This window comes from Lacerta agilis, chromosome 6, assembly GCF_009819535.1.
Source record: "Lacerta agilis isolate rLacAgi1 chromosome 6, rLacAgi1.pri, whole genome shotgun sequence".
NCBI classification, from domain to species: domain Eukaryota; kingdom Metazoa; phylum Chordata; class Lepidosauria; order Squamata; family Lacertidae; genus Lacerta; species Lacerta agilis.
In genome coordinates this window covers 472,710-484,430 of record NC_046317.1, presented here as the reverse complement: position 1 = coordinate 484,430, position 11,721 = coordinate 472,710, and the positions used below count along the sequence as shown (strand labels likewise).

The 11,721-nt window shown below is 47.7% G+C and overlaps 1 protein-coding gene across 3 annotated transcripts; it reads right to left on the bottom strand.

Annotated features, from left to right (window-relative positions):
- Positions 1-1,942: 1,942 nt before the first annotated feature.
- PRKAB2 (protein kinase AMP-activated non-catalytic subunit beta 2) lies at positions 1,943-10,476 on the bottom strand. 3 transcript variants are annotated; one of them, XM_033151145.1, is made up of 7 exons: positions 10,290-10,476; positions 9,832-9,998; positions 8,502-8,595; positions 7,724-7,844; positions 7,505-7,638; positions 7,167-7,235; positions 1,943-2,275 (listed from the first exon to the last, which is right to left on the bottom strand). In XM_033151145.1, the coding sequence occupies exons 1-7, from the start codon at positions 10,452-10,454 to the stop codon at positions 2,168-2,170; spliced, it is 858 nt and encodes a 285-aa protein (XP_033007036.1). In that variant the 5' UTR covers positions 10,455-10,476; the 3' UTR covers positions 1,943-2,167. The 3 variants fall into 3 exon arrangements, with proteins under 3 accessions (XP_033007036.1, XP_033007037.1, XP_033007038.1); XM_033151146.1 differs by lacking the exon at positions 1,943-2,275 and adding an exon at positions 4,892-6,071; XM_033151147.1 differs by lacking the exon at positions 1,943-2,275 and adding an exon at positions 6,393-6,449.
- Positions 10,477-11,721: the final 1,245 nt, after the last annotated feature.

Genomic DNA, 11,721 nt, shown 5'->3' with positions numbered 1-11,721 from the left:
AACAGCTTTCACCTTTGTCCCTAGCCTGCCGGAGATCATCGACCAGCATGACCAAGGCAGTTTCAGCCCCATGGTGAGGCCTGAATCCCAATTGGACAGGATCCAAATGGTCCGCATCCTTCAGACATGCCTGGAGTTGTTCAGCAACCACCCGCTCAATCACCTTGCCCAAGAATGGAAGATTTGAGACCGGGCAATAATTGGCCATATTGGCTGAGTCTAAAGATGTTTTAAGCGTTTAAGGTTTAATGACCGCCTCTTTCAGCAGGTCTGGGAAGGCTCCCTCGCAGAGGGAAGCATTCACCACCCCATGGAGCCCATCACCCAGCCCTTCCCAGCTCACTTTTATTAGCCAGGATGGGCAAGGATCAAGGAGATAGGTGGTCGGTTTCACTCATCCAAGCAACCTGTCCACATCCTCGGAGGTAACAGAATGGAATTGATCCCATGCAACTTGACTAGACAGGACTCTAGCACTCTCCCACCCCTGCCCTGCTCCCATGGTGGAGTCTATCTCTTTCCAAATCTGAGCGACTTTATCTGCAAAAAAACTTTGCAAAATTGTTGCAGATCTTGGGGTCTTTACCATGCCCCAATGTCAAAGGTGGTTCCGTTAAACTGCGAACCACCTAAAAGGGTCTCCTGCTGCTATTTTCTGCAGATGCAATAGGTCCTATTTGCCGTTGCTATCGCCACTTGGCAGGCTCAACGTTGAGCTCTAATCCATGTCCAGTGATTCAGAATGAGTTTTCCGCCACCGGCGCTCTAGCCGTCCCAGCAATTGTTTCATTGCCCTCAGCTCCAGGGAAAATCACAGGGCTGTCCGGGATTTATGCAATCAGAGGGCACTTCGCAGCCAGACAGTCAATAGTCCTGGTAAACTCTGCATTTCAGCCGTCCACCAGGGAATCAGCTGAAAGGCCATCAACATGGGATAAAGCATCCCCTACCACTCTCTGGAAACCATTTGGATCAATTAATTGGTCCCACCTCCCTGCAGAGGGGAAGGGTCATGGATAAGTCAGTTGCACCATTAAGTGATCTGACCATGGCACTTCTTTTGTTTCACTTTTACTTAATATCAGATCACCTTCGTCTCTAGAGGTGAGCACCAGGTCTAAGGCATGTCTGTGACTATGAGGTGGGCCAAACTCATTCAGGGACAGCCCCATGGAGGCCATGCTTTCCACGAAGTCCCGAGCGGCCCCTTGTAAGGTCATGTCAGCATGGATGGTAAAATCCCCTAGGTAGGACAACCAAACTAGGTGTCTCCAGGAGAACATCTGCCACAACCTGAAGCAGCTCGGGCAGGGAATCCTTGGTGCAGTGGGGAGGTTGGTACACCAAAAGGAATCCTGTACTTCCCCTATTGCCCAACTTCCAGAACATGCACTCAGAGAACCGGGTCTTCCCAATATGACACCCAGTGTAAACCAGTGACTTCCTAAAAATCACTACAATCAAGTAATTTTAGCCTTTGGAGCCACTTACACTGATGCACATAAGCGGGTTTGCTGGGGCTCCATCCTTGGCCCCCCATTGCCCCTCCCCCACAATTCCTTGAGAGCCATTGTGGTGTAGTGGTTAAGAGTGGTAGTCTCGTAATCTGGTGAACCGGGTTCGCGTCTCCGCTCCTCCACATGCAGCTGCTGGGTGACCTTGGGCTAGTCACACTTCTCTGAAGTCTCTCAGCCCCACTCACCTCACAGAGTGTTTGTTGTGAGGAGGGAAGGGAAAGGAGAATGTTAGCCACTTGGAGACTCCTTCGGATAGTGAAAAGCGGGATATCAAATCCAAACTCTTCTTCTTCTTCTTCTTCTGTAAAGGCCATAAATCTATGAAGCCATGATTGCTTGCTTCTAGTCACTTTTCCACCACAGGAGCAAACATGAGACATTGCCCATCCCCAAAGTCCAAGCTAATAAGAACCACAACAAGAGACTCAGCACCAAGCCTGTTTTCCATTTAATAACTTGCATACACTTTTAATAAAGTTACATTTTAATGAAAAAACCTTCAGTTTCTGTACACAATAAATTAAAACTGGACTATGTCCCGATGGGAGAGGAGTCAATGTAGATTCTGGGATAATCTTCCATAGTATTTGTGACAACACTTTTTCAGGGTAAAGGGGAAACTGGTTCCTCTTACCCCATACAAGCTGCCGTCAACAGGAACACTTGGAAGAGCACCATCCACCATCTGTTAAGACATTAAAAGGAACAGTATCCTGTGCAGGTGCTCCCTGTGACTCCCCATGCTCAGCCAGGACCTCCTGCCAGATTTCTAAGGAGGAAAAGGATTAGGCTGAATATTAAACTCCATATCTCTCCCCCCCTTTATTTGCAGATGCTGACATCATCTGCCTCTCACCACCCGACAGGGCAGGGTACTTGTGTGCTATAAAAACAGCTGTCTCTCCTCAAATCCTTCTTGATGCAAAACAACTTAACTGCTTAAGCAGGACACAGATGGGACCTGTGAAGCCAGTTCAAGCCCACCAGGCAGACTGGGATGGAGGTGTATGGACCACTTAGCCCTCTCCTCTATCCAGGCTGATGCTGAATGCTTTTGGCTACATGAGCACGTAACTAAAGGCTAGGGAGGAAGAACTTGTAGATCCCTCAAGCAGCCAGCCACAAAGTTCTCAGCTCCTCTCTGCCAGGTGACCTGCCAGTATGGAAACCATGTGAGACCCATACAGAGGCCCTTTTCTATTTATGCCACCCACCACACCCAGCCTCTGCCACTTTAGCCCTGCCCCTTCCCTAGCTGCAACCAGCACCAGCCCACTTCTTAGTTCACTTCAGCTCTTCTGTTCTCTTCCTGCATTTCTGCACTTCTCTCCACATCACAATATGAGCCAACAGCATGGTCCAAACGACTACTGACTTAAGGCTGCTTGCTTATATGTGCCCAGAACAACAGACTGGGTGAAAATATTTCTTAAAGCATCTAATTCCCTCATTTCCCCATCCCCAAATATCCACTGTTTTGAAGGCTAGAAAATTTATGTGGACCAATCTAGAATTAAAGTTCGTCCCTATAAGAAAAGTACAGATAGAAATTCTTTGTTGCATTATAGTTCAAATCATCCCAAACATCTCCGAGATAATCTTCCTCTAGGCCAATTTCTAAGATTGAAACGTAATTCATCGGACCCACAGGACTTTAAAGCCCACTCAAAAATACTTTCTGCATCTTTATTAAAACGAGGCTATCCAAACTCTGTAATAACATCTGCCATCCAAAGAACACAATCAAGAGAGATTGACCCTCCTTGCATTCAGTTCACATGCCAATACAAGATCTACGTGCATTTACACCTCCCTAGAAAACAACCATATGACTTTTGAAATTGTAAAGATTATTAGATGGCCTTGGCATATTAAGGACATCCCTGGTTGTAACATGACCCCCCTTTTTGCCAAACGTGGCACAAAGTCATCTGAAGACATACTGGTGCATACAGATTTAAAACCTACTTTATCTGTTTTATGTAGGTCATACACTACATGTACTTTATCTGTTTTATGTAGGTCATACACTCAGACCTATTAAAGAATATCAGAGCACTGATCAAGGATTAGGAACAATGTAATAGATGCTCCTCTAGTACATTTCGTTCAAGCATCTCATTCGCATGAGGACATGACTTTTTTTGTAATTTGGATATATCTAGGTCCTGCAGAACAGGCTAAATTCTTATGCAGAAAGAAACTAGATTTATTTTCCTACTTGATTCCTTACATCCCTCAGGTCTGAATACTGAAATGGATTATAGTTGTTTTTTATGAGTTACTAATGTTTATATGTATAACACCTGTGCATGGATCAAGTTTGTTTTACATCAGTTGTACTGTATGGGTCACTTTAAGAAGGCAACTCTGGAACTGTAGATTGCCATCACCAGTACTAAAATCAATGCTGTGCCTGTCATTGCAACAATTGTTATTTTATGCAGCAACCACTATGTCATGAGATCTATAATCTTGATATACATCATATAGTATGTACACTTTTGGTGCAATTGTCCATATTGTTTGTATTATTTTTTTAAAGTATGTTGAAATACCATATTGTATTTATTTATATATATTATTTAGAAACATGTACAACTGATGAAGCCCAGGAGGGCAAAACAAGGCCATTATTCCAGAAATCTTTGTCGTGGAACTGTAGCAAGCTCCCATTTGGATTCTTTGGACCTTATGAATACACAGAGGCATATGTGGTTTAGAAACTAGCTTATATTTGGACTTTATGAATGAACTGCTTTATTGGGACTTCTATTTACTTTGTTGATCTTCACACTTTGTCAATCTTTATATGCTGATTATGTATGAGAGAAATATTTGATATTGTAAGAAATATATTGAAGAGCATTATTTATGTGCAGCTGGCTACATTGTGTGTGTTTGTGAATGTATTTCACGTAACCTCAGGTTTGATGTTGATTTGCAAGTTTAGAAAATGTTTAAGACAACAGTAAGTCAAAACTGTGATTCTCAAAATCCTAAGAGATGTGCTAGTCGCCAGAGAAATGTCAGGTATCTCAGGACTTTTTTCCATGCCCATATAAAATTCACTCTTAAAACACACAAAAATATATGTCAAAATGCCCCCAAAGCTAGTGTGTTAGGGAAAGGGAGTTGGCTAGCTACAGGTCACACCAAGTTCCATTTTAAGATTTGGATGGTCTTCCCAAAACAGGTATAGTGTGAAGGCAGTAGCCAGGCTCTCCCCAGCATCTGAGGGCTTAAAAATAGGCAGGAAAAGCCAATTCCAATGAATGTGAATATTAAATAACTATTACCCATGACATCTTAAAATAGCCTCAACATTCAGATGCAATATGGCTTTGATTCTGGGGATAAAGAAGAGAGGAAAGTCTTCATAAACCTGCTCTCTTCATTAGCTTCCAGCTGGCTGGGCAAAATGGACCTTTGGTGTGAGACTGCAAGGCAGCTCCACATTTCCAGTGTCAATTACCTTCCACACCTAGCACTGCAGCTACTTCCTGCTGCACAGTATTTGTTTGCATATGTCTGCAGACCACAGCAGATTCTTTTCTTGGATGATAAAAACATTCCGATGAGGAGTGACTCAAAGGCCCTTCACAGGAGTGTCTAACACTGAAAGTACTGCTCCAGAACAGTGTGACTCCACAGGAAAGGACACGCACCTTATGGTTTAAGATGGCGCCACACAGAAGCAACTCTGCAATATTGGATATAGCTGTGAAAGGCCTGCAGTGGTAGGTGTTCAGCATGTAAGAACTGCCCTGCCCCATTAGACCAGAGGTCTGTGTAGTCCAACACACTTCTTCCTACCATGGTCAACAAGATGCTGCCAGGAAACCGACAGGCAACACTTGATGGGAATGGAGATTCAGTAGCTCACTCCTTGTAAGTGTGGAGGTTCTATCTATTCATCATGATTTGTAACCATGTGCTAGCTAGACCTATCCTCTGGGTCCCGGTCCCCCCATTGTAGCATGCCTTGGCAAAGGCCCTATGTTAAACAACAATGACTGTAATGTGAAGGGAGCAGGAAATGTATAATTCTCCCAGGGCCAGGTAAAATAAGGAGCAGCCGATCTCTACCTTGACACTGTTCTACTCCTAGAAAACTCTTTGGGGATTACAAAAGGCTGTCCAGGATAGTTTAGCTTCAGTTCAGTGCTTCTTCACATTCCCCAGGAGGAAGCTATTTCACCCCCATGGTTGATAAGTCTATAGAAGATAATGCATTCCCCAAATTTGGTAATATCCTTGTGCTACAAAGAGGTGCAACTTGTATGTCACAAACAGCCATCAAGAAAGAAAGCTCTTGATCAGCCTGCAAAGCCAATAGAGACTGATCTCATGCAGAGCAGTAGCCTCTGATAAAGAGCCCAGAAGCCGGCTGCCTGCTCTTGTGTCCACTTCTATTCCGATGTGCGCAGACAAAGCAGCGGCCTGTGCTCCCATGGAGACAAGGACAGACCCAACTCAGATGGGCTTGTAGAGGAGGGTAGTGACGTATTTCTTCTTGTAGCGATGGGTGGCACTGAGCACCATGACACCATCCTGGGAGGGGAGGAGAGAGTAGGATTAACAGGGTTCTAGAATGCCATGGCATGGTGCTCTCCGCTCCATATTTTGGACTGCAACTCTCATCAGCTCCAGCCAATATGGACAATTGTCAGGGATGATGGGAACTGTAGTCCCAAACATCTGGAGAGCACCAGGTGTTGGCTACCCCTCACTAACTGCTTAAAGAGGGCTGGTGGAGGAAGTTCTGAGCAGGGGTTAAGAGAATGAAGATATCAGAGCAGAAAGTTTGTGCTTAGAGGGTTTTTACACTCTCTCACCCTTTATCTTTTCCCACTCTTAATTTTCTTCCAAAGTAAAATACTTGCAGACTCAAAGTATAAAATGGGCTGCTCCCATCCTCCTTGAGAAGAGCTGGAAGAAAGTGGGATATTTGAGAAGAGACAGCTGTACCACTTGGAGCAGAACAGCAGACAAGATATAGGCAGCCTCAGACGTGAGAAGTGCTTTCCATTTCAGGTAAAGGTAAAGGACCCCTGGACAGTCAAGTCCATTTGAAGGCAACTACGGGGTGTGGCACTCATCTCACCTTTCAGGCCGAGGGAGTTTGTCCGCAGACAGCTTTCCAGGTCATGTGGCCAGCATGATTAAACTGCTTCTGGCGCAATGGAACACTGTGACGGAAACCAGAGCGCACGGAAACACCATTTACCTTCCCGCCGCAGTGGTACCTATTTATCTACTTGCACTGGTGTGCTTTCAAACTGCTAGGTTAGCAGAAACTGGGACAGAGCAACAGGAACTCACCCCGTCATATGGATTCAAACTATCGACCTTCCGATTGGCAGGCCCAAAAGGCTCAGTGGTTTAGTCTCTCATTTCAGCTTCTCCCGAAGAATGCTTTTTTTCTGAACAGCTCCCTCAATCACTGCTATCTTACCCTGAATTCTAAACTGTTAAAACCCACGACTGGGCAAGGAGGTAAAGGTGGGAAAGCAATTAGCAAGATGGTGCCATGCACAGCAGGAATGAGAGCGAAGAGACAAAACACTCAGTCCATTGCCCTCAAGTTCTGAGGAGGAGGAGCAAGAAGAGGAAGAAGCACTGCAGGCTGCCTGGTCATGGCCTTACCTTAATTGACAGGGCATACAGATGGTTCAGCATCACATGGTTTGGCTCAGGCAAGAGGGCTGGGTCACACTGAAACAGAAGGAAATGTCACTTTTCACCTAAGCAGCCATTTCTAATTCTGTTATTGGGTGCTTACATGTACCTTAAATTTTAGCCACATGAGGCCAATCAACATGGGCACACCCCATAGCAGGTAGGTGTGACCTATCTTGCTCCAGACATTCTGCGAACCACAGCTCACTTTAGAGTAAGGCTGCACCTCCCACAATGGAGCCCTTTGGGACTCATTCATCTACTATAAAGCTCTTGCTGTAAACTGCCTTCGGACTGGTACTCACTGAAATGTTAGTATCCTTGTTCAGGATGACTTGAAGGAGATGGGGAGGAAGAATGGGCGGGGACTTGAAACGCTCCTCAGGTCGATAAACATACATTTCTTGGCCATATATTCCAGGAGGGGAGCCGGAAAGGTCTATTAAAAATAAAGATAGTGTGAGAAAGGAAACCAGTAAACACCATCATTTTGGATGTTGACACCAAAAGCACAAGAAAGTCACCTCGACAGGAAGTATCTGAACTTTCTAGGGAGTCCACCTTTAAAGCATCAAACACTTCGAAGTCAGACTTCCTGACATGAATCAGATTGTTAATTGTCCCCATCTGACTGGTGACCACTGGCTGAAAAACAAGACAGAGGTACATGCCACAGCCGCAGGTCAAATCCCCACCCTTCCCAACATACATATGCAGAGAACAAAGTCATATCTCAGGTGAAGCAAGGAGAACTGTGTAGAGGAGGTTAAACACAGCTACAAAAAAGGAAGACTTAAAAATCCTCAGTAGTGGTAGATGTAACATATAAGCAATGCAGAACACAAGGTCTCACTATTCAATTAAAACATACTAACTACATCGAAAAGCTAGTCAGAATATGTACTAGGGGAGCAGTACATAAATTCAGAAGCACAGTTAAGTGCCAGGGATTCTATCCTGGAAAAAGAGAAGAAATCATAGAAGCAGTCAAATAATCCAGCAAAACTGGAAGGAAAGCCAGGGGTCTTGTCATTCCAATGACACAGAAGCCTAGCGATTTTAGCCAGAAGGTCCTGCTTGCCTCTTCTAACTATCAGAAGCTACAGAGTGCACTGAACCTCCCAGGGAAGTAGCCTGCAGCATGTGGCCTGGCTCAGAGAAATAAGCTGACAGGGCAGACAACAAGGTCAAGCCCAGTCCACCTGAAAATGTACGTGGTGTGTGTGTGTGTGTGTGTGTGCGCACGCGCGCAGAAGGACCTCTCAGCAATATGACACTGACACATGGAAGAAAAGGAATTACCTCAGAGGGATCATGAACCCACTGGCCATCCACAAAGAACTTGTACTGGTGCTCCCCTTCAGGAAGGTCCAGAATAGCGACAAAGTCATTGTGGCTAAAAGGAGAGGGAGCGATCATCCACAGTGAGAGGCAGCAGCTTAGAGCCTCATCCATCCACTCACAGCACCATCTGGCCCCTCATGTATCAACCATGGTTCTATCCTGCCCCATAACCATAAATCTCCAGGTGGCAAACACAATTTTTAAAAAAAACACAACAGAAATAAAAAATAGTCAACATAAAACATGTTACGCATTTACTTTAAAAAATGGGGAAATAAAATCTATTAGAAGCCCCCCAAAAGCTTGCAAAAAACAACAACAAACTGACAACTTAGAAAACACTGCTTCAATTAGCTTGTATACTAATCAAACTACTCAAAGTATTAAGTGAGCTACATTGTGCCAGAATTTACAAGGAGCCATGAAAAGAACAGCAAAGTACTAAAACTGCAATTGTCACGTATTCACAAATACCACAGCAATACTGGCATGAGACTCGGTTACCTGGAAGATCACACAGTGTCACCACACAGAGCTCCCTGAAACTTAAGATCCCCTTTGGGATTACAAATAAAATATGTGCATAGGAATTCATTCATATTTTTTTCAAATTATAGTCCGGCCCCTGACAGTGTCTGAGGGACAGTGAACCAGCCCCCTGTTTATAAAGTTTGGGGAACCCTGGCCTAGATAGTGGGTAAATCTGCTCCTAAACAAAATATAGACTTTGTCTTCAGTTCAAGCTCAGTCTATGCCCAGTTTAGATTAAAAGCAGGATTTGTAAGCTAAAGAGTGTAGATCTCAGTTCCATTTTTTAAAAAATCAGCTTTTTCTGTTTTTTAAAAAAGTGCATGCTGAAGTAGGCTTAAAGTGAGAGAGAGGCCCCCTGTGTTCCTGGGAAGGCTACAACTGACTACATCTTCTCCTCAATCGTCACTGTTTCCCTTACAAAATCAAGATGTTACTGCCCTACCCTGCCAGGAGTAATGATACATTTTATGTGAAGCATTTCAAACCTTTGCAATATGCCATGTATGGCACAGGGCTATCACACACCAAAGTCAGGGCCTTCAGAGCATCCATCGCAGCAGGCAGAGGCAGCTCCCAAGGCTGAGCCATTGAGCCATAACAATCCCATGATAGGCATGGATGTATGAAACCAGTCACGGAGAGCCCCGTTGCTCTTTTGGCCGGTGTTTGCTCTGTGTAGGGGACAACCTCGTCTCCTCCCCTATACACAAGCAGAGCAGCATTTCAGCCAAGGCGCAGCCGGCCCTTCCTTCCGCACCTTTTAATGAGAGGGATCTTGGCACTCCAATTGTTGAAGGATCCAGAGATGAAGACTTCCTTCCCTCCCTCCGTCCATCGTATGACGGTGGGACGAGCCTGCTGGGCTGGCTTGATGGGTTCGTCCAAGTCATGGTGCCAAGACACAAAACCTTTATCCCCGGGAAGCTACAGGAGCAAAACAAGAGTTGCATCTTTCCCCCCGGTTCTCCTCCAGCCCCCCTGGGAGGCGGCCCTTTGCAGTCAGCTCGGGGGGAGACCATGGCGGGCTCCCCCATGAGGCCTCTCTCGGAGAGCAGCGGGATTCGCTCTACACGCTTCCCAGCTGGGTCTCTGCTCGGTGGGGCCTGGCTGGCGGCAAGACGCCCCCTCCCTCGCCCCCCAACAGGCAGCAGAGGCGGCAGCCCCACCCCCACCCCCGACGGGAGCGAGCGAGCGAGAGGGTCCTCGAGGGGCTACCTTGGCGTCGGGGGCGCTGAAGAGGGCGGGGTCGTCGCTGCTGCCCACCATGATCTTGTGGGGAGGGGGCTCCTTGGCCGGCGGAGCCACCCCGGACCCCTCCGAGCGGGGCGCCTTGCTCCCCGGACGCTCCCCGGACCCGCGCTCGCTCGCCGTGTTGCCCATGGCCGGGGGGGGGCGCGGGAGGAGGAGGAGGCGGCTGCACGAGGAGGGGCACCTCGCCCTCGCTCCGGGCCGGGCTACGGGGCCTCCTTTCCGGCCGCCGCCGCCTCCGGCGAGAGCGAGCGAGGAAGGGCCGGCCCCTGGCGCTCTCTCTCCGGCCCGGCGGGGCCGCCCGTCAAAATGGCGGCGCCCAAGGCGCATGCGCACCGCGCCGAGGCCGAACGGGAGGGAGCCTCTGGCGGGCCGCTTTCTCCTGAGGAGGCCCGCCTCGCCTTCCGCGCACCCCGGAGAACAGGAGGGCTGCGCCGGCCAGGATGGGCGTCTCGGACGGAGGCCGCGCGGGAGGGGCCTGAGGGGAGCCGGAAAGCTGGGCGAGGCGCAGGAAGCCCCTCAAGGCGCTGGTCCTCATTGCGCCGCCCGCTGCTTCTGGCGTCGGAATCGCGCTTCCCCGCCGGGGAGAAAACGGGGGGCGGCTGCCCCACACCCACATTTAGGGAGAACCTGGGAAGGAGGAAGATTAAGGGGGGGGAGTTGAGGAGAGTGAAAAAGTCCGGAGAAGGTGTAAGGAAGAAGCGACAAGGGAAACTGGGGGGTCCAACCGCCAGCAATGGTGGGAGAGAGAGAGAGAGAAATGGCCCCGCGGTGTTGCCTGAAGGGAGAGGACCTGGCCAGGGGGAACCAAGCCGGCAGCGGGAATGCAGCAGAGCGACTCTGGCTGGCGCAGAGGGCAAAGCGGCCTCAAGTTGGAGCAGATCGGTGGAACCGTGTGTTGACTGGCTGAAGGGGATCCTTGGAAGGAGGATCGGGGACCTGGCGGCGCGCCGGGAGGGACGGGGCTCTGGGGGGGCGGCGAGCTGCCCGCAATCTTTGCTGCTGCTGCTAACTTCATAAATTAAACTGAGCATCTTTCCCAGTGATGCCACCGCTCGACGTTTCTGTTCCTTAGTGTGCCCGAGCCCCGACATTAACCTGCTGCTTCCCTCCGTTCAGCCACTTGCTTTAAGCCACTTTTTCAATATTCAGTGTTAACATTTATTGGTCAACCAAATACAGATTTTAGCCAAAAGACAAACAAAAAGCAAACAGGTTTTAGCAACAGGTAGGTAGCCGTGTTGGTCTGCCATAGTCAAAACAAAATAAAATAAAAAATTCCTTCCAGCAGTAGCACCTTAGAGACCAACTAAGTTTGTTCTTGGTATGAGCTTTCCTGTGTATGCACACTTCTTCAGATACCTGAAGAAGTGTGCATGCACACGAAAGCTCATACCAA